The sequence below is a fragment of the Pseudophryne corroboree genome, assembly GCF_028390025.1.
Source record: "Pseudophryne corroboree isolate aPseCor3 chromosome 3 unlocalized genomic scaffold, aPseCor3.hap2 SUPER_3_unloc_1, whole genome shotgun sequence".
In the NCBI taxonomy this organism is placed as follows: domain Eukaryota; kingdom Metazoa; phylum Chordata; class Amphibia; order Anura; family Myobatrachidae; genus Pseudophryne; species Pseudophryne corroboree.
The window spans coordinates 3638833-3660804 of record NW_026967493.1 but is presented as its reverse complement, the minus strand read 5'-3'; the positions used below and the strand labels follow the sequence as shown (position 1 = coordinate 3660804).

The 21972-nt window shown below is 49.8% G+C and overlaps 1 protein-coding gene across 1 annotated transcript in view; it reads left to right on the top strand.

Annotated features, from left to right (window-relative positions):
- LOC134983084 (uncharacterized) overlaps positions 1–21972 on the top strand; it is a 62070-nt gene that overhangs the window by 3395 nt on the left and 36703 nt on the right. The window contains exon 3 of the mRNA XM_063948778.1: positions 4542–5070. Within this exon, the coding sequence (XP_063804848.1) occupies positions 4542–5070 (529 nt within the window). The remainder of the gene's footprint in view (positions 1–4541; positions 5071–21972) is intronic.

Sequence of the window (21972 nt, the reverse complement as noted above, 5' to 3'; positions counted from 1 at the left end):
CTGGGTGCATTACAGGGGAGATCTCCTGAGTTTCTCTGAAAAAGAATTTTGTTAGGTTTTTTATTTTCAGGGAGCACTGCTGGCAACAGGCTCCCTGCATCGTGGGACTGAGGAGAGAGAAGCAGACCTACTTAAGTGATAGGCTCTGCTTCTTAGGCTACTGGACACCATTAGCTCCAGAGGGAGTCGGAACGCAGGTCTCCCCCTGCCCTTCATCCCAGAGCCGCGCTGCCGTCCTCCTCACAGAGCCGGAAAATAGAAGCCGGGTGAGTATAAGAAGAAAGAACGAGTTATTTGAAAAAGCTTGTGAAACTCCAGACAAAAAACTGCAGATTCCCAAGAGGATTCTTATGGCGTACCCTTTCCCTGCACAGGACAGGGTACGGTGGGAATCTTCGTCCAGGGTGGACAAGGCTTTAACGCGTCTGTCCAAGAAGGTGGCGCTGCCGTCTCCAGACACGGCAGCCCTCAAGGATCCTGCTGATCGCAGACAGGAGACTACCTTAAAATCTATCTATACGCATACGGGTGCTTTACTCGGACCGGCAATTGCATGGGTATGTAGCGCAGTAGCAGCTTGGTCAGATACCTTGTCAGCCGACCTTGATACCCTAGACAGGGATACCATTTTATTGATCTTAGGTCACATTAAAGATGCAGTCTTGTATATGAGAGACGCTCAGAGAGACGTTAGGCTGCTAGGTTCAAGAGCCAACACCATGGCGATTTCTGCTAGACTAGCCCTGTGGATCCGCCAATGGACGGGTGATGCCGACTCAAAGAAGCATATGGAGGTTTTACCTTACAAGGGTGAAGTTTTATTTGGGGATGGTCTCGCGGACCTGGTTTCCACAGCTACCGCGGGTAAATCTACTTTTTTGCCTTTTGTTCCCCCACAGCAAAAGAAAACTCCACAATATCAGATGAAGTCCTTTCGGTCGCATAAGTCCAGAAGAGGTCGGGGCTCCTCCTTCCTCGCCAGAGGTAAGGGTAGAGGAAAGAGAACGCCTGCTTCGGCTAGTTCCCAGGAGCAGAAGTCCTCCCCCGCTTCTGCTAAATCCACCGCATGACGCTGGGTCTCCACTGAGGGAGTCCGCACCGGTGGGGGCACGTCTTCGACTCTTCAGCCAGGTCTGGGTTCTTTCAGACGTGGATCCTTGGGCAATGGAAATTGTGTCCCAAGGCTACAAACTGGAATTCGAAGAGGTGCCCCCTCGCCGATTTTTCAAGTCGGCCTTGCCAGCTTCTCCCCCGGAGAGGGAAGTAGTATTGGCTGCAATTCAAAAGCTGTGTCAACAGCAAGTGATTGTCAAGGTGCCCCTGGTGCAACAGGGAAAAAGGGTACTCTTCAACCCTGTTCGTGGTCCCGAAGCCGGATGGTTCGGTCAGACCCATTTTAAATCTAAAATCCCTAAACCTGTACTTGAAAAAGTTCAAATTCAAGATGGAATCGCTCCGAGCAGTGATCTCCAGCCTGGAAGGGGGGGATTTTATGGTATCACTGGACGTGAAGGATGTCTACCTTCATGTCCCCATATATCCTCCTCATCAGGAGTACCTGAGATTCGCTGTACAGGACTGTCATTACCAGTTTCAGATGTTGCCGTTTGGGCTTTCCACGGCACAGAGGATTTTCACCAAGGTGATGGCGGAGATGATGGTGCTCCTGCGCAGGCAGGGAGTCGCAATTATCCCGTACTTGGACGATCTCCTGATAAAAGCGAGATCGAGAGATCAATTGCTAAGGAGCGTGTCGCTCTCCCTGAGAGTGCTACAACAGCACGGTTGGATTCTCAATCTGCCAAAGTCACAATTGGTTCCAACGACTCGACTTTCATTCCTAGGCATGATTCTGGACACGGAACAGAAGAGGGTTTTTCTCCCAATGGAAAAAGCCCAGGACCTCCAGAACATGGTCAGAGACCTGCTAAAACCAAAAAGTGTCTGTTCATCAATGCACTCGAGTTCTGGGGAAAATGGTGGCAGCCTACGAGGCCATCCCCTTTGGCAGGTTCCATGCGAGGACATTTCAGTGGGACCTTCTGGCCAAGTGGTCAGGGTCCCATCTACAAATACATCAGAAGATAAGCCTGTCCCCCAGGGCCAGCGTGTCTTCCCTGTGGTGGCTGCAGAGTGCTCACCTTCTAGAGGGTCGCAGGTTCGGCATTCAGGACTGAGTTCTGTTAACCACGGACGCGAACCTCCGAGGATGGGGAGCAGTCACACAAGGAAGAAATTTTCAGGGACTATGGTCAACCAAGGAGGCTTGTCTACACATCAACGTGCTGGAATTGAGGGCCATATACAAAGGCCTACGACAAGCGGAGAATCTTCTTCGCGACCTACCGGTGCTGATTCAATCAGACAACATCACAGCCGTGGCTCATATAAACCGCCAAGGCGGGACAAGGAGCAGAGTGGCGATGGCGGAAGCCACCAGGATTCTTCGCTGGGCGGAAAATCACGTAAGCGCTCTGTCAGCGGTCTTCATACCGGGAGTGGACAACTGGGAAGCAGACTTCCTCAGCAGACACGATCTCCATCCAGGAGAGTGGGGTCTTCATCAAGAAGTCTTTGCAGAAATAACAAGTCGTTGGGGACTTCCTCAAGTAGACATGATGGCGTCACGCCTCAACAAAAAGCTTCGGAGGTATTGTGCCAGGTCAAGGGACCCGCAGGCAGTAGCGGTAGACGCCCTAGTGACACCATGGGTGTTTCAGTCGGTCTATGTGTTCCCTCTGCCTCTTATCTCAAAAATATTGAGAATCATAAGACGAAAAAGAGTGCGAACGATACTCGTTGTTCCAGATTGGCCTCGAAGGGCCTGGTATTCGGATCTTCAGGAAATGATCACAGAAGATCCGTGGCCTCTTCCTCTCAGGGAGGACCTTTTGCAGCAGGGGCCCTGCGTATTCCAAGATTTACCGCGGCTACGTTTGACGGCATGGCGGTTGAACGCCAAATCCTAGCTGGGAGAGGTATTCCAGAGGAAGTCACCCCTACTCTGATAAAGGCTAGGAAGGAGGTGACGGCGAAACATTATCACCGTATGTGGAGGAAGTATGTATCTTGGTGTGAAGCCAAGAATGCTCCTACGGAAGATTTCCATCTGGGCCGTTTTCTCCACTTTCTACAGACAGGAGTGGATATGGGCCTGAAGTTAGGCTCTATTAAGGTACAGATTTCGGCCCTATCTATATTCTTTCAGAAGGAATTGGCTTCTCTCTCAGAAGTCCAGACTTTTGTGAAGGGAGTGCTACACATCCAGCCTCCTTTTGTGCCCCCGATGGGACCTAGGGACCTTAACGTGGTGTTAAGGTTCCTAAAATCTCACTGGTTTGAACCTCTTCAAACGGTGGAATTAAAATTTCTCACTTGGAAGGTGGTCATGTTAATGGCCTTGGCATCTGCAAGGCGGGTGTCCGAATTGGCGGCCTTGTCTCACAAGAGTCCCTATTTGATTTTCCATGTGGATAGAGCAGAGTCGAGGACTCGTCCTAAATTTTTGCCTAAGGTGGTTTCTTCATTTCATATGAACCAACCTATTGTGGTGCCTGTGGCTACGGGTGACTTGGAGGACTCCAAGTCCCTGGATGTAGTCGGGGCCTTAAACATTTATGTTGCCAGGACGGCTACGGCTAGGAAAACAGAGGCTCTGTTTGTTCTGTATGCAGCCAACAAGGTAGGCGCTCCTGCGTCTAAGCAGACTATTGCTCGCTGGATCTGTAATATGATTCAGCAGGCTCATTCTGCGGCTGGATTGCCGTTACCAGATTCGGTAAAGGCCCATTCCACTAGGAAGGTGGGCTCTTCTTGGGCGGCTGCCCGGGCGTCTCGGCGTTACAGCTTTGCCGAGCAGCTACTTGGTCGCGTTCAAACACTTTTGCAAAATTCTCCAAGTTTGATACCCTGACTGATGAGGACCTCGCGTTTGGACCTCGCGTTTGCTCAATCGGTGCTACAGAGTAATCCACACTCTCCCGCCCGGTTTGGAGCTTTGGTATAAACCCCATGGTCCTTACGGAGTCCCCAGCATCCTCTAGGACGTAAGAGAAAATAAGATTTTAAACCTACCGGTAAATCTTTTTCTCCTAGTCCGTAGAGGATGCTGGGCGCCCGTCCCAGTGCGGACTGAATCTGCAAGACTTGTATATAGTTGTTGCTTACATAAGGGTTATGTTACAGTTTTGATCAGTCTCGGGCTGATGCGGTTTTCTTTCATACTGTTAACTGGTTGCGTATATTCCAGGTTATATGGTGTGATTGGTGTGGGCTGGTATGAATCTTGTCCTCAGATTAACAAAATCCTTTCCTCGTATTGTCCATCTCCTCTGGGCACAGTTTCTCTAACTGAGGTCTGGAGGAGGGGCATAGAGGGAGGAGCCAGTGCACACCCATACTAAAAGTTATTTATAGTGCCCATGTCTCCTGCGGAGCCCGTCTATACCCCATGGTACTTACTGAGTCCCCAGCATCCTCTACGGACTAGGAGAAAAAGATTTACCGGTAGGTTTAAAATCTTATTTTTTATTTTCTAAAAGCCGACAAGTCGTCCAGAACAACCTTCAGAAGAGGAAGCTTCAGCCGATGAATCCGGGAAGAAGAATCCGCGCGGACCCCGGTACAGCGGGGCGGAGAACTGTGCCTTGGTTGAAGGCGTCGACAGGTCATACGAAGTTCTGTATGGATCAAAGGCACAGAAAACGGCCTCAAAACAGAAGAGGAAGATTTGGGATGCCATCACGGAGAAAGTAAATGCAGTTTCTGGAAACCACCGAGACAACAGAAATTGCATGAAGCGATACAGCGACTGCGGAAGGCAGACGAGGAAGAAGATGGGGATGCAGCGACGGCACGAGATGGGAACCGGAGGAGGACCGGAACTGAACATCCGATGGTTACCCTGGGAGGAAATGATAAAAAGAAGGATGAACTCTATCGTGGTTCAAGGAACTCCAGGGATTGTGGGCTCTGCACTCCGAGCTGCTATTCCTGAAGAGGAAGAACCTCTAAGAAGAACCAAGAAGTCAGCAGGACCACAGATATCGGGACCACAAAGGGCCCGTGTTGGTAAGAATTCAATAAAATGAGCTGTACTAACATATATTTCTCTAACGTCCTAGTGGATGCTGGGGACTCCGAAAGGACCATGGGGAATAGCGGCTCCGCAGGAGACTGGGCACAAAGTAAAAGCTTTAGGACTAGCTGGTGTGCACTGGCTCCTCCCCCTATGACCCTCCTCCAAGCCTCAGTTAAGATTTTGTGCCCGAACGAGAAGGGTGCAATCTAGGTGGCTCTCCTGAGCTGCTTAGAGTAAAAGTTTAAATAGGTTTTTTTATTTTCAGTGAGACCTGCTGGCAACAGGCTCACTGCATCGAGGGACTAAGGGGAGAGAAACGAACTCACCTGCGTGCAGAGTGGATTGGGTTTCTTAGGCTACTGGACATTAGCTCCAGAGGGACGATCACAGGCCCAGCCATGGATGGGTCCCGGAGCCGCGCCGCCGGCCCCCTTACAGATGCTGAAGCAAGAAGAGGTCCATAAATCGGCGGCAGAAGACTTTCCTGTCTTCATAAGGTAGCGCACAGCACTGCAGCTGTGCGCCATTGCTCTCAGCACACTTCACACTCCGGTCACTGAGGGTGCAGGACGCTGGGGGGGGGGCGTCCTGGGAAGCAATGAATTTACCTTATTTGGCAAAAAATACATCACATATAGCTCCTGGGCTATATGGATGTATTTAACCCCTGCCAGTTTTCCAGAAAAAAGCGGGAGAAGAGCCCGCCGTGAAGGGGGCGGGGCCTATCTCCTCAGCACACAGCGCCATTTTTCCCACACAGCTCCGCTGGTAGGAAGGCTCCCAGAATCTCCCCTGCATCCTGCAACTACAGAAACAGGGTAAAAAAGAGAGGGGGGCACTTATTTGGCAAAATAACAGATATAAGCAGCTATAAGGGATAGACACTTATTGTAAGGTTGTCCCTATACATATATAGCGCTCTGGTGTGTGCTGGCAAACTCTCCCTCTGTCTCCCCAAGGGGCTAAGTGGGTCCTGTCCTCTATCAGAGCATTCCCTGTGTGTGTGCTGTGTGTCGGTACGTTTGTGTCGACATGTATGAGGAGAAAAATGATGTGGAGACGGAGCAGAGTGTCTGTAACAGTGATGTCACCCCCTAGGGGGTCGACACCTGAGTGGATGTACTGTTGAAAATTACGTGACAGTGTCAGCTCTATATAAAAAAAAAAACAGTGGTTGACATGAGACAGCCGGCTACTCAGCTTGTGCCTGTCCAGACGTCTCATAGGCCGTCAGGCAGATGGCAGATACAGACGCCGACACGGATACTGACTCCTGTGTCGACGGTGAAGAGACAACCGTGATTTCCAGTAGGGCCACACGTTACATGATTGAGAAAATGTTTTATACATTTCTGATAATACGAGTACCACCAAAAAAAGGGGTATTATGTTCGGTGAGGGAAAAACTACCTGTAGTTTTCCTGAATCTGAGAAATAAAATGAGGTGTGTGATGATGCGTGGGTTTCCCCCCGATAACAATTAATAATTTCTTAAAAAGTATTGGCTGCATACCCTTTCCCGCCAGAGGTTAGGATGCATTGGGAAACACCCCCTAGGGGGGATAAGGCGCTCACGCTTGTAAGAACAAGGGCTCTACCCTCTCATGAGATGGCCGCCCTTAGGGATCCTGCTGATAGAAAGCAGGAGGGTATCCAAAAAAAGGTATTTACACACATACTGGTGTTATACTGCGACCAGCTATCGCCTCAGCCTGGAGGTGCAGTGCTGGGTTGGCTTGGTCGGATTCCCTGACTGGAAATATTGATATCCTAGATAAGGATAGTATATTATTGCCTATAGAGCATTTAAAAGATGCATTTCTATATATGCATGATGCACAGCGGAATAATTGCCGACTGGCATCAAGTATAAGTGCGTTGTCCAATTCTACCAGTAAAATGGTCAGGTGATGCGGATTCCAAACGGCATTTGGAAGTATTGCCTTTGAAAGGGGACATTTGGGGTCGGTCTTTTAGACCTGGTGGCCACGGCAACAGCTGGGAAATCCACGTTTGTACCCCAGGTCGCCTCTCAAAATAAGACGCCGTATTATCAGGCGCAGTCTTTTGTTGGCAAGCGGACAAAAGGTTCCTCTTTTCTGCTCGTGACAGAGGGAGAGGAAAAAGGCTGCAGAGATCAGCCAGTTCCCAGGAACAGAAACCCTTTCCCGCCTCTGCCAAGCCCTCAGTATGACGCTAGGGCTTTACAAGCTCAGGCACGGTGGGGGCCCGTTCTCAATGAATTTCAGTGCGCAGTGGGCTCACTCGCAAGTAGACCCCTGGATCCTTCAGGTAATATCTCAGGGGTACATATTGGAATTCGAGACGTCTCCCCCTCGCCGTTTCCAAAAGTCGACTTTACCGACGTCTCCCTCTGACAGGGAGGCAGTTTTGGAAGCCATTCACAAGCTGTATTCCCAGCAGGTGATAATCAAGGTACCCCTCCTGCAACAGGGAACGGGGTATTATTCCACACTATTGTGGTACCGAAGCCAGACGGCTCGGTGAGACCGATGCTAAAATCTAAAATCTTTGAACACTTACATACAGAGGTTCAAATTCAAGATTGAGTCACTCAGAGCAGTGATTGCGAACCTGGAAGAAGGGGACTACATGATGTCTCGGGACATCAAGGATGCTTACCTTCATGTCAAAATTTACCCTTCTCACCAAGGGTACCTCCGGTTTATAGTACAGAACTGTCACTATCAGTTCAGACGCTGCCGTAGGGATGGTCCACGGCACCCCGGGTCTTTACCAAGGTAATGGCCGAAATGATGATATTCCTTCGAAGGAAGGGAATTTTAGTTATCCCTTACTTGGACGATTCCCTGATAAGGGTAAGATCCAGGGAACAGTTGGAGGTCGGTGTAGCACTATCTCAGGTAGTGTTGCGGCAGCACGATTGGATTCTCAATATTCCAAAATCGCAACTGGTTCCGACGACGTGTCTTCTGTTCCTAGGGATGATCCTGGACACAGTCCAGAAAAAGGTGTTTCTCCCGGAGGAGAAAGCCAGGGAGTTATCCGAGCTAGTCAGGAACCTCCTCAAACCGAGCCAAGTCTCAGTGCATCAATGCACAAGGGTTCTGGGTAAAATGGTGGCTTCCTACGAAGCAATCCCATTCGGCAGATTCCACGCAAGAACTTTCCAGTGGGACCTGCTGGACAAATGGTCTGGGTCGCATCTTCAGATGCATCAGCGGATAACCCTGTCACCAAGGACAGGGGTGTCCCTCCTGTGGTGGTTGCAGAGTGCTCATCTTCTAGAGGGCCGCAGATTCGGCATTCAGGACTGGGTCCTGGTAACCACGGATGCCAGCCTGCGAGGCTGGGGAGCAGTCACACAGGGAAGGAATATCCAGGACTTATGGTCAAGCCTGGAGACATCACTTCACATAAATATCCTGAAGCTAAGGGACATTTACAATGCTCTAAGCTTAGCAAGACCTCTGCTTCAAGGACAGCCGGTGTTGATCCAGTCGGACAACATCACGGCAGTCACCCACGTAAACAGACAGGGTGGCACAAGAAGCAGAAGGGCAATGACAGAAGCTGCAAGGATTCTTCGCTGGGCGGAAAATCATGGGATAGCACTGTCAGCAGTATTCATTCCGGGAGTGGACAACTGGGAAGCAGACTTCCTCAGCACGACCTCCACCCGGGAGTGTGGGGACTTCACCCAGAAGTCTTCCACATGATTATAAACCGTTGGGAAAAAACTCGACAGGTATTGCGCCAGGTCAAGGGACCCTCAGGCAATAGCTGTAGACGCTCTGGTAACACTGTGGGTGTACCAGTCAGTGTATGTGTTCCCTCCTCTGCCTCTCATACCCAAGGTACTGAGATTGATAAGATGGAGAGGAGTAAGCACTATATTCGTGGCTCCGGATTGGCCAAGAAGGACTTGGTAACCAGAACTTCAAGAGATGCTCACGGAGGGTCCGTGGCCTCTACCTCTAAGAAGGGACCTGCTCCAACAAGGACCCTGTCTGTTCCAAGACTTACCGCGGCTGCGTTTGACGGCATGGCGGTTGAACGCCGGATCCTGAAGAAAAAAGGCATTCCGGATGAAGTCATCCCTACCCTGATCAAAGCCAGGAAGGATGTAACCGTACAACATTATCACCGTATTTGGCGTAAATATGTTGCGTGGTGCGAGGCCAGGAAGGCCCCTACGGAGGAATTTCAACTGGGTCGATTCCTGCATTTCCTGCAAACAGGACTGTCTATGGGCCTCAAATTAGGGTCCATTAAGGTTCAAATTTCGTCCCTGTCGATATTCTTCCAAAAAGAACTAGCTTCTGTACCTGAAGTTCAGACGTTTGTCAAGGGAGTACTGCATATACAGCCTCCTTTTGTGCCTCCAGTGGCACCTTGGGATCTCAATGTAGTGTTGGGATTCCTAAAATCACATTGGTTTGAACCACTCACCACGGTGGACTTGAAATATCTCACTTGGAAAGTGGTAATGCTGTTAGCCCTGGCTTCAGCCAGGCGTGTATCAGAATTGGCGGCTTTATCCTATAAAAGCCCTTACCTAATTTTTCATACGGACAGGGCAGAATTGAGGACTCGTCCTCAATTTCTCCCTAAGGTGGTTTCAGCATTTCACTTAAACCAACTTATTGGGGTGCCTGCGGCTACTAGGGACTTGGAGGATTCCAAGTTGCTGGACGTAGTCAGGGCCCTGAAAATATATGTTTCCAGGACGGCTGGAGTCAGAAAATCTGACTCGCTGTTTATCCTGTATGCACCCAACAAGCTGGGTGCTCCTGCTTCTAAGCAGACGATTGCTCGTTGGATTTGTAGTACAATTCAGCTTGCACATTCTGTGGCAGGCCTGCCACAGCCAAAATCTGTAAAAGCCCATTCCACACGGAAAGTGGGCTCATCTTGGGCGGCTGCCCGAGGGGTCTCGGCTTTACAACTTTGCCGAGCAGCTACTTGGTCAGGGGCAAACACGTTTGCTAAATTCTACAAATTTGATACCCTGGCTGAGGAGGACCTGGAGTTCTCTCATTCGGTGCTGCAGAGTCATCCGCACTCTCCCGCCCGTTTGGGAGCTTTGGTATAATCCCCATGGTCCTTTCGGAGTCCCCAGCATCCACTAGGACGTTAGAGGAAATAAGAATTTACTTACCGATAATTCTATTTCTCATAGTCCGTAGTGGATGCTGGGCGCCCATCCCAAGTGCGGATTGTCTGCATTACTTGTACATAGTTATTGTTACAAAAATCGGGTTATTGTTGTTGTGAGCCATCTTTTCAGAGGCTCCTTCTGTTATCATGCTGTTAACTGGGTTCAGATCACAAGTTGTACGGTGTGATTGGTGTGGCTGGTAATGAGTCTTACCCGGGATTCAAAATCCTTCCTTATTGTGTACGCTCGTCCGGGCACAGTATCCTAACTGAGGCTTGGAGGAGGATCATAGGGGGAGGAGCCAGTGCACACCAGCTAGTCCTAAAGCTTTTACTTTGTGCCCAGTCTCCTGCAGAGCCGCTATTCCCCATGGTCCTTTCGGAGTCCCCAGCATCCACTACGGACTATGAGAAATAGAATTATCGGTAAGTAAATTCTTATTTTTCTGCTGCGGGGTACACTGGGCTCCACAAGGATAGACATTGGGGTGTAGAGTAGTATCTTGATCCGAGGCACCAACAGGCTCAAAGCTTTGACTGTTCCCAGAATGCACAGCGCCGCCTCCTCTATAACCCCGCCTCCCTGCACAGGAGCTCAGTTTTGTAGTTGGTGCCGCAGATAGCAGGCACATAAAGAGAGAGGCTGCTCCTGGCAGCCCTAAGAAGAGCTTTTTTGAAGAAAAGTGAAGACTACAAGGGCAGCAGCGGTGTGTACAATGTCAGGAGACACTCACTGCTCCAGCTCTCCCCAGCGGCGCTGTACACTCCCGAGCCCTGGTTGCCGGGTACCTACAGCAGGAGGCTCCGGTTTTCTTCACGGTCAGGCACACACGACGGGGGCTCTCCGGGATCGCGTGGCTGCGCTTCGGGAGGTGGTAAGTGGGTCCTGCTTGCAGGACCCGGTCTTTATCGCGATCCGGCACGGTCAGTGGGAGGTGGGCCGCGCGCGCTGGCGGTGGACACTGGCAGTACAGTCGATCCCACTAGATCACCAGGGCATGGGTGCAGGTCAGGTTTTCTCTCTTAACCATTTTCAGTAGCCCACAGTACCCGGTGGTTTTGCCAGCAGGGTGATAAGGCTTAGACTTGAAGCCCCTCCCCCAGCCCCAGGGCGTCATCTCCCGCAAATGTTCCCACCCTGGAGCTGCATATCTGTCTCTCTCTCACTCCCTGTCAGTGTCTGGGCGCCATTATCTCTCAGCTTCACTGTTCCTGGGACTGCTTGGGCAAATCCTCCTATGTAAAGCCGCCTGGTTGTCAGTGCTGTGACTTTACATGACACTTAAGTATTCTACCTGCCTTTTTAGACAGTGCTAGTTAAGAGAGTGCATTTAGTCAGGGTTTTCTAGTACAATTACCCTGTGATATACATCCAGTTCTTACTGTGCAGTGTTATATCTGTTGACTACATAGATATATATATATAAGCTAGTCTAGTGCAGTTTTATTGTTAGTAATAACCTCTGCATTGTACAAACTGTGACTATCTGTGTGTGCATTAGATAGCCGAGTGGTGTCCATTTCGTGTCTTTCACTCAACTCGCTATCCCTATATTCTTTAACCTGAGGGGGCTTGGTGCGTCAGGTTTTATATTGATATAGGATTTTCACAAAGATATACTTTAATACGTATTTCTCTTTCATCCACTAGGGGACACTGGAGTACTATACAGTAGGGGTGTGAAGCCTTGAACCGGAGGTGTGGCACAATCTAACATTAGCATTGTCTGCACAGCCGGCTCCTCCCCCTTCACATCCCTCCTCCCTCAGTTTGAAAAATTGTGCTGGAGGTAACAGCACGTGGGAGCACTTGAGCTCCTGACTAAAAATCTAAAAGGGGCTGCGTAACCCTAATAAAAGGGGGACAAGGCTGCCTAATATCAGAGAGACAAAGATCCCTATTGAAGGGACCTGCCTCTCTCCACAGGAGATCCTCCAGCCTTCTAACAGTGAGTACTGGTTGAAGGAAGACGTAGCTTAGGCTAGGGTACTTCATGTAATTTATTTATTTTTCTCTCTTTCTTGAAGGTAAAACCTTTTTATCACTGCTGCCCCCTGATAAAAGAAGAGATAGACCCCCTCTTGCAGCTACAGCGGCGGGCGCGGGAGCAGAGTGCGGCGCGGGACTCAGCCCTTCCTCCCTGTTAGCAGGGAGCGACGGCAGAGAGGCGCGCTGCACAGCGACGGACACTGGCAGCCGAAGCGGAGCACAGGCGCCGCTACGGGGCTGTCAAGGTGCGCGCCGGCCAGCGGGTCCGGAGCGCGCCAGATAGTAGCGGGGAAAGTCTGTTCGCCGAGCACCGATGGCAGCAGGCGGCGGGAGGGGAGCCAAAAGTGCCTGCTGTGGCACACCGCACTGATCACCAGGTCTAGAGACCTGGGTTCAGATCACACCACATCTCTGTAAAAAAGCAGCAAGTGTTTTTAACACATGCAGACACAAGCCTATGAACATATGTGGGGCACACATTTAGTGGGGGCCATATTTAATGATTATGGCGCCAGAATGAGATAATGGATGGGTCCTCCCCCCTCCCCCCTTTAAAGTAAGGAAAAGGGTTGCTTATTACAGAATTAGCTCCCCCTGCTGCACTGCCTGCATAGTGCATAGTAAAATATAGCAGAGTGATCGTTAGACAACAGCTCCCTCGGCTGGTGTAAAATATATTTACAGCATATGAGGATCTCCTGAAAAGTAATATAACTTTACAATTTATATTTTCAAGGGACTTCTGTTTCAAAGATCCCGCAGAAAATTCACGGAAGCAAGCGAATACCAACTCTAACATCGTAGCTGATTTACAGTTGGGGTGTGAAGATTGCGAGTCGGCTGGTGTTTTATTTTTTTATTTTTATTTTTTTATTTAATTAAAGTAAAAATATTGGCCTGCTCCTTTTTATATACGAAAAGGACAGGTAATTGCCAGCCGTATCCAATACCTTTGCTTCCGTCATCTCCCAGTCTTTCTCTTCCTAGTTTAAAGGGTGAAAGCGCGGCGGGTTACCCTGGTACAGGGTTTTCAAAACAACGTGTCTAAGGCAACCAAGACCTCCAAGACCTGTTATGTTTGTACGAAATGTAACAAGAAGAGCACGCGGGTTGGCAGCTCCGGGGTGTGCGACTCCTGCTTAGACAAGGACGCTCCACCGGGGAGCAGTGTTCTGGCTAAGGCATGGGAAGACAACCTTGCTAATAGAATCTCCATAGAGATGGCAGAATCGCGCAAGCAGCAATCAGAATGGGCTGCGGGATTCTCAAAGACGATGGAGGAATTTCTCATCAGGTTAACGCCGCCCGCACTCGCAGACACAAGTGTGCGCAAGGCTGTTAAAAGAACTCTCCCTATGATACCAGAATCAGAAGAGGAAGAGGGTTTACTTCTTGATACGGAGGAAGGTGAGTTAATTGAACCTAACCTAGACGCCGACTTTCCAGAAGAGGACTCGGCAATCTCAGGTCTAGACTCCTTAATTGACGCGGTAAAAGAGATCCTAAGCTTTAAGGACGAGGAAATACGGCAGCCGGAAGATTTAGATTTGTTCGAATCCAAGAAGCCGCGTTCAGCAGTGTTTCCCTTCCTAAATCCCTCCAATCTCAGATAGAGGAGGCTTGGAAACAACCTGACAAACGGTTTCAATTCCCGAAACGGTTTCAGGTAACTTATCCCCTACCTAAGGGTGTAATGGACAAGTGGGAGACTCCGCCGGTAGTGGACGCCTCACTAGGAAGGTTGTTAAAAAAGACAATTTTACAGATTCCTAACGTAACTACTTTAAAGGATGCGTCAGACCGTAAAGTTGACACTGCGTTAAAGTCAATTTTTGTTGCAGCTGGTGCAGCGCAGAGACCTGCGATAGTCTGTGCTTGGGTCAACAAGGCCATGGGTGCATGGTCCGGCCGTATTGTACAAGCTATTGAGGAGGAAAACAGTTTAGAAGAGATTACCCAACTGGCGGAACACATTCGGGAATCTGCATCGTACTTATGTCAAGCTTCTAAGGTTATTAGCAGAATAGCATCGCGCATATCTGCATCGGCCATATCGGCTAGACGGATTTTATGGCTCAGAGAATGGCAGGGAGACTCCGAGACCAAAAAGGCGGTAGAATCCATCCCTTTGGGGGTGAAATGCTGTTCGGACCAGAATTAGACAAGTGGATTTCACAGGCTACAGCGGGGAAGTCCACTTTTCTGCCTACTCCTTATACGAGAACCGCTCCACAAACTAGGAGAGGTTATTCGGGTCCAGCATTTACTTCATTTAGATCTCAGTCCTTTCGAGCCAGAGGAAGGGGTTTCGGTACACAACCACGTGGGGGCAGAGGTAGAGGCCACTCACAAGCAGCAACCAGAAAGCACAATAAACCTGCTGACAAGACCGTGGCATGACGGCCTCCCAGCTCACCTGGGGTCCCCCTTGGTGGGCGGCCGACTGGAAGGTTTGCAGGACATCTGGGCCAAAACCTCACCAGAACTTTGGGTGAACAACTTAATCTCTCAGGGATACAAGATGGAATTTCAACAGAGGCCTCACAGTCAGTTTTTTACAACAGGATTGCCTCGGTGCCCTCAAAAAGCAGGGTCTTCATCAAGAAGTCTTTGCAGAAATAACAAGTCGTTGGGGACTTCCTCAAGTAGACATGATGGCGTCACGCCTCAACAAAAAGCTTCGGAGGTATTGTGCCAGGTCAAGGGACCCGCAGGCAGTAGCGGTAGACGCCCTAGTGACACCATGGGTGTTTCAGTCGGTCTATGTGTTCCCTCTGCCTCTTATCTCAAAAATATTGAGAATCATAAGACGAAAAAGAGTGCGAACGATACTCGTTGTTCCAGATTGGCCTCGAAGGGCCTGGTATTCGGATCTTCAGGAAATGATCACAGAAGATCCGTGGCCTCTTCCTCTCAGGGAGGACCTTTTGCAGCAGGGGCCCTGCGTATTCCAAGATTTACCGCGGCTACGTTTGACGGCATGGCGGTTGAACGCCAAATCCTAGCTGGGAGAGGTATTCCAGAGGAAGTCACCCCTACTCTGATAAAGGCTAGGAAGGAGGTGACGGCGAAACATTATCACCGTATGTGGAGGAAGTATGTATCTTGGTGTGAAGCCAAGAATGCTCCTACGGAAGATTTCCATCTGGGCCGTTTTCTCCACTTTCTACAGACAGGAGTGGATATGGGCCTGAAGTTAGGCTCTATTAAGGTACAGATTTCGGCCCTATCTATATTCTTTCAGAAGGAATTGGCTTCTCTCTCAGAAGTCCAGACTTTTGTGAAGGGAGTGCTACACATCCAGCCTCCTTTTGTGCCCCCGATGGGACCTAGGGACCTTAACGTGGTGTTAAGGTTCCTAAAATCTCACTGGTTTGAACCTCTTCAAACGGTGGAATTAAAATTTCTCACTTGGAAGGTGGTCATGTTAATGGCCTTGGCATCTGCAAGGCGGGTGTCCGAATTGGCGGCCTTGTCTCACAAGAGTCCCTATTTGATTTTCCATGTGGATAGAGCAGAGTCGAGGACTCGTCCTAAATTTTTGCCTAAGGTGGTTTCTTCATTTCATATGAACCAACCTATTGTGGTGCCTGTGGCTACGGGTGACTTGGAGGACTCCAAGTCCCTGGATGTAGTCGGGGCCTTAAAAATTTATGTTGCCAGGACGGCTACGGCTAGGAAAACAGAGGCTCTGTTTGTTCTGTATGCAGCCAACAAGGTAGGCGCTCCTGCGTCTAAGCAGACTATTGCTCGCTGGATCTGTAATATGATTCAGCAGGCTCATTCTGCGGCTGGATTGCCGTTACCAGATTCGGTAAAGGCCCATTCCACTAGGAAGGTGGGCTCTTCTTGGGCGGCTGCCCGGGCGTCTCGGCGTTACAGCTTTGCCGAGCAGCTACTTGGTCGCGTTCAAACACTTTTGCAAAATTCTCCAAGTTTGATACCCTGACTGATGAGGACCTCGCGTTTGGACCTCGCGTTTGCTCAATCGGTGCTACAGAGTAATCCACACTCTCCCGCCCGGTTTGGAGCTTTGGTATAAACCCCATGGTCCTTACGGAGTCCCCAGCATCCTCTAGGACGTAAGAGAAAATAAGATTTTAAACCTACCGGTAAATCTTTTTCTCCTAGTCCGTAGAGGATGCTGGGCGCCCGTCCCAGTGCGGACTGAATCTGCAAGACTTGTATATAGTTGTTGCTTACATAAGGGTTATGTTACAGTTTTGATCAGTCTCGGGCAGATGCGGTTTTCTTTCATACTGTTAACTGGTTGCGTATATTCCAGGTTATATGGTGTGATTGGTGTGGGCTGGTATGAATCTTGTCCTCAGATTAACAAAATCCTTTCCTCGTATTGTCCATCTCCTCTGGGCACAGTTTCTCTAACTGAGGTCTGGAGGAGGGGCATAGAGGGAGGAGCCAGTGCACACCCATACTAAAAGTTATTTATAGTGCCCATGTCTCCTGCGGAGCCCGTCTATACCCCATGGTACTTACTGAGTCCCCAGCATCCTCTACGGACTAGGAGAAAAAGATTTACCGGTAGGTTTAAAATCTTATTTTTTATTTTCTAAAAGCCGACAAGTCGTCCAGAACAACCTTCAGAAGAGGAAGCTTCAGCCGATGAATCCGGGAAGAAGAATCCGCGCGGACCCCGGTACAGCGGGGCGGAGAACTGTGCCTTGGTTGAAGGCGTCGACAGGTCATACGAAGTTCTGTATGGATCAAAGGCACAGACAACGGCCTCAAAACAGAAGAGGAAGATTTGGGATGCCATCACGGAGAAAGTAAATGCAGTTTCTGGAAACCATCGAGACAACAGAAATTGCATGAAGCGATACAGCGACTGCGGAAGGCAGACGAGGAAGAAGATGGGGATGCAGCGACGGCACGAGATGGGAACCGAAGGAGGACCGGAACTGAACATCCGATGGTTACCCTGGGAGGAAATGATAAAAAGAAGGATGAACTCTATCGTGGTTCAAGGAACTCCAGGGATTGTGGACTCTGCACTCCGAGCTGCTATTCCTGAAGAGGAAGAACCTCTAAGAAGAACCAAGAAGTCAGCAGTACCACAGATATCGGGACCACAAAGGTCCCGTGTTGGTAAGAATTCAATAAAATGAGCTGTACTAACATATATTTTCTGCTGCGGGGTACACTGGGCTCCACAAGGATAGACATTGGGGTGTAGAGTAGTATCTTGATCCGAGGCACCAACAGGCTCAAAGCTTTGACTGTTCCCAGAATGCACAGCGCCGCCTCCTCTATAACCCCGCCTCCCTGCACAGGAGCTCAGTTTTGTAGTTGGTGCCGCAGATAGCAGGCACATAAAGAGAGAGGCTGCTCCTGGCAGCCCTAAGAAGAGCTTTTTTGAAGAAAAGTGAAGACTACAAGGGCAGCAGCGGTGTGTACAATGTCAGGAGACACTCACTGCTCCAGCTCTCCCCAGCGGCGCTGTACACTCCCGAGCCCTGGTTGCCGGGTACCTACAGCAGGAGGCTCCGGTTTTCTTCACGGTCAGGCACACACGACGGGGGCTCTCCGGGATCGCGTGGCTGCGCTTCGGGAGGTGGTAAGTGGGTCCTGCTTGCAGGACCCGGTCTTTATCGCGATCCGGCACGGTCAGTGGGAGGTGGGCCGCGCGCGCTGGCGGTGGACACTGGCAGTACAGTCGATCCCACTAGATCACCAGGGCATGGGTGCAGGTCAGGTTTTCTCTCTTAACCATTTTCAGTAGCCCACAGTACCCGGTGGTTTTGCCAGCAGGGTGATAAGGCTTAGACTTGAAGCCCCAGCCCCAGGGCGTCATCTCCCGCAAATGTTCCCACCCTGGAGCTGCATATCTGTCTCTCTCTCACTCCCTGTCAGTGTCTGGGCGCCATTATCTCTCAGCTTCACTGTTCCTGGGACTGCTTGGGCAAATCCTCCTATGTAAAGCCGCCTGGTTGTCAGCGCTGTGACTTTACATGACACTTAAGTATTCTACCTGCCTTTTTAGACAGTGCTAGTTAAGAGAGTGCATTTAGTCAGGGTTTTCTAGTACAATTACCCTGTGATATACATCCATTTCTTACTGTGCAGTGTTATATCTGTTGACTACATAGATATATATATATATATAAGTGTTATGCACACCAGTGCCAGCAGGAAAGTACTGGTGTCAGAACTGTTATGCACTCCAGTGTCTGCAGGAATGTACTGGTGTTTGAACTGTTATGCAAAACAGATGGACTCACAGACAAACTGGGGAATATGACATAACGTACACAGAAGGTGATAGGGTAACAAAATACACACAAAGTGAACAGAGAAGCCCAGAGGCTAAGGAACTGGGTATCTCCCTTGTATTAGAACTGCTAAGATGGAAAAAGCAAGATGTTGTGTTTTAATACATAGAGTACCCGAAATGCTGTTGCTAAGGGCAACAGCAAAACCCTAAAGGGTTACCAACGGGTGTGGCAGTAAACTCCTTGGTCAGAGATGGAATGATAGACACAAGGAGAATCTCCACAATCCTAATTCTCACTTGCAGTGCACAGGTTTTAGCTTACTGCCACTAAACTGACCCCTGACACCTAGCACAGTGAGACAGGATTAGACAGGCAAGTCTTAGAATACAGCCGCAAACTTGCTAAGTTCACAGAGTAGAAACAGAACCCCAGCAAGCTAAACGACTGACTCCAGTCTTACTGCTAGGTCTGGATTGGCAGAGTGTAATACCAAATTCCCAGGCCTATTTGCAGTAAGCAACAAACAAATACAAAGCTACACAGTACTGGCTAACGTTCATGAACTGACTAAACAACAAAGATTCAGCAGCATCTGCTTACCCTGAAAAGAGGCCTTATAAAGCAGGTGCTGTCCACGCCCCACTCAGACCTCACAGACTGTGAGCACAAAAACCAGCACCGGATCCCCTGCCGTGCACAGAGCCTATAACCACTGCACAGCAAAAGACCCGAACCGGAGTATCAGCTGCGCTCAGGTTACTCCACTAGCACTTGTCTCCCGGTTGCCATGACGACGTGGCAGCACAGGGCAGGAGACCCTAACAGTACCCCCCCTCTGACGAGGGGTCAAAGAACCCCTACCACCGGGTTTATCGGGGAACTGCGAGAAGAAAGAGCGTATCAGTCTGGGGGCATGAAGATCACAACTGCGCACCCACGACCGCTCCTCCGGGCCATACCCCTTCCAGTGCACCAAAAATGACAGCCGACCCCGAACCACCTTGGAGTCAAGAATCCTTTGAACAACAAACTCCCTCTGGCCACGTATCAGAAGAGGGGAAGGTCTTCCACTGGTAGAAGGATTACTAATCGCCCGTTTTAAAAGGGAACAATGAAATGTTTTATTGATACCCAAAGAACGGGGCAGATCTAACTGAAATGCCACCGGATTGATAACCCTGGTGATCTTATAAGGGCCGATGAACCGGGGCCCTAACTTATGAGATGGCTGTCTCAACTTCAAATTCTTGGTAGACAACCAGACGAAGTCTCCTAATTTGAAGCTGCAGGGTCTTTTCCGCTTATCAAAAACCCTTTTGGTCACTAATGACACAGACACAAGGGCTTTCTTCACTTTCCGCCAAATACCTCTAAGGACCGAAACCACAGAGGAACCACCAGGCGTGGAGTCCACGGGGTCAAAAGAATTGGCCTTAGGATGATGCCCATACACACAAAGGAAGGGAGAGATCCCTGTAGCAGAGTGAGCCGCGTTGTTATAGGCAAACTCCGCCATGGACAGATGAGCCACCCAGTCAGTCTGACACTTGGAGACATAACACCTGAGGAACTGCTCCAAGGACTGGTTCACCCTTTCAGTCTGCCCATTAGACTGCGGATGGTAGCCTGACGACAAGCTGACAGAAATCTGGAGATCGGAACAAAATGCCCTCCAGAATTTGGCCACAAACTGGGATCCACGGTCAGAGACCACATCAAGTGGCAACCCGTGGAGACGCACAACATGCAGCATAAATAATTCAGACAGGCGTCTGGCTGATGGCAGCCCAACCAGTGGAACGAAGTGCGCCATCTTCGAAAACCTGTCAACGACAACCCAGATGGCTGTCATCCCCGAGGATTTGGGCAAGTCCACCACAAAATCCATTGAAATGTGGGTCCATGGCTTAGATGGGATAGAGAGTGGATGTAATGGGCCAACAGGAACCCCTCTAGGAGTCTTATTTCGGGCACAGATGTCACATGCCCGAACCCACTGATCCACATCCTTAGCCACCGAGGGCCACCACACCGCCCTAGATAGCAACTCCCGAGTTCTGGCAATACCCGGGTGACCTGCCGACTTCTTGGCATGGAATTCCAGGAACACTCGCTGTCTTAACCTAGGAGGCACAAACAAAAGACCTACCGGAAGGTCTGGAGGAGCCTGCTCCTGTGCTCTAAGGACTAATGATAAGAGGTCCTGGGTAATGCCCACTTTAATACATGATGGGGAAACAATGGGCAACGGCTCCTCGGTGGTCTCCTGGATTGGAGCAAAACTCCGCGAGAGCGCATCAGCCTTGATGTTTTTTGACCCAGGGCGATATGTTATCAAAAAATTAAAGCGAGCAAAAAACAAAGCCCATCGTGCCTGCCTGGCATTGAGACGCTTCGCTGACTCTAAATATGCCAGATTCTTATGGTCAGTGAGAATTGAGACCACAAACTTAGCCCCCTCAAGCCAGTGTCTCCACTCCTCGAGTGCATCCTTAATAGCCAACAATTCCCGGTTACCCACGTCATAATTCATCTCGGCAGGCGAAAATTTACGGGAAAAGTAAGCACAGGGATGAAGGCGATTATCAGACACTCCCATCTGAGAAAGCACTGCCCCAATACCCATCTCAGAGGCATCCACCTCCACCACAAAAGGACGCTCTGGATCTGGGTGTCGCAGCACCTTGGCCGAAACAAATGCCCTTTTGAGACGGGCAAAAGCCGCTTTAGCCTCACAAGACCAGTGAGCAACATCCGCCCCTTTCTTAGTGAGTGCCACCAAGGGCGCCACTATAGACGAAAATCCAGCGATAAATCGTCTATAAAAATTCGCAAAGCCCAGGAAACGCTGAAGCGCCTTCAAACTAGTGGGCTGCACCCAATCCAGGACTGCCTGTACCTTGGAACCCTCCATTTGGAAACCTTCTGGGGAGATAATATATCCTAGAAATGCGATTTGCTGAACTTCAAATTCGCACTTCTCCAGCTTCGCCCCAAGCCGGTGGTCTCTGAGTTTCTGGAGGACTAAACGTACATGCTTCCGATGTTCCTCCAGGGAATGGGAGAAGATTAGGATGTCATCTAAGTATACAACTAAGAATCTATCCAAATATTCCCTGAGCACATCATTCATGAAATCCTGGAAGACTGCCGGGGCATTACAGAGCCCAAAAGGCATCACCAAATATTCATAATGCCCTGAGTGGGTATTAAAGGCAGTCTTCCATTCATCCCCCTCTCTTATTTGGATTAGATTGTACGCACCGCGTAGGTCAATCTTAGAAAAAATGGTGGCAGTACGAAGCTGGTCAAACAAGACCGAAATGAGAGGCAGTGGGTATGAGTTTTTAATCGTGATACGGTTCAATTCCCTGAAGTCGATGCAGGGTCGCAACGAACCGTCCTTTTTACCCACGAAGAAGAACCCCGACCCAACTGGAGACTGTGAAGGTCTGATAAATCCCTTAGCCAAGTTCTCCTGAATGTACTCTGCCATAGCCTGAGTCTCAGGATGTGACAGGGAGTAC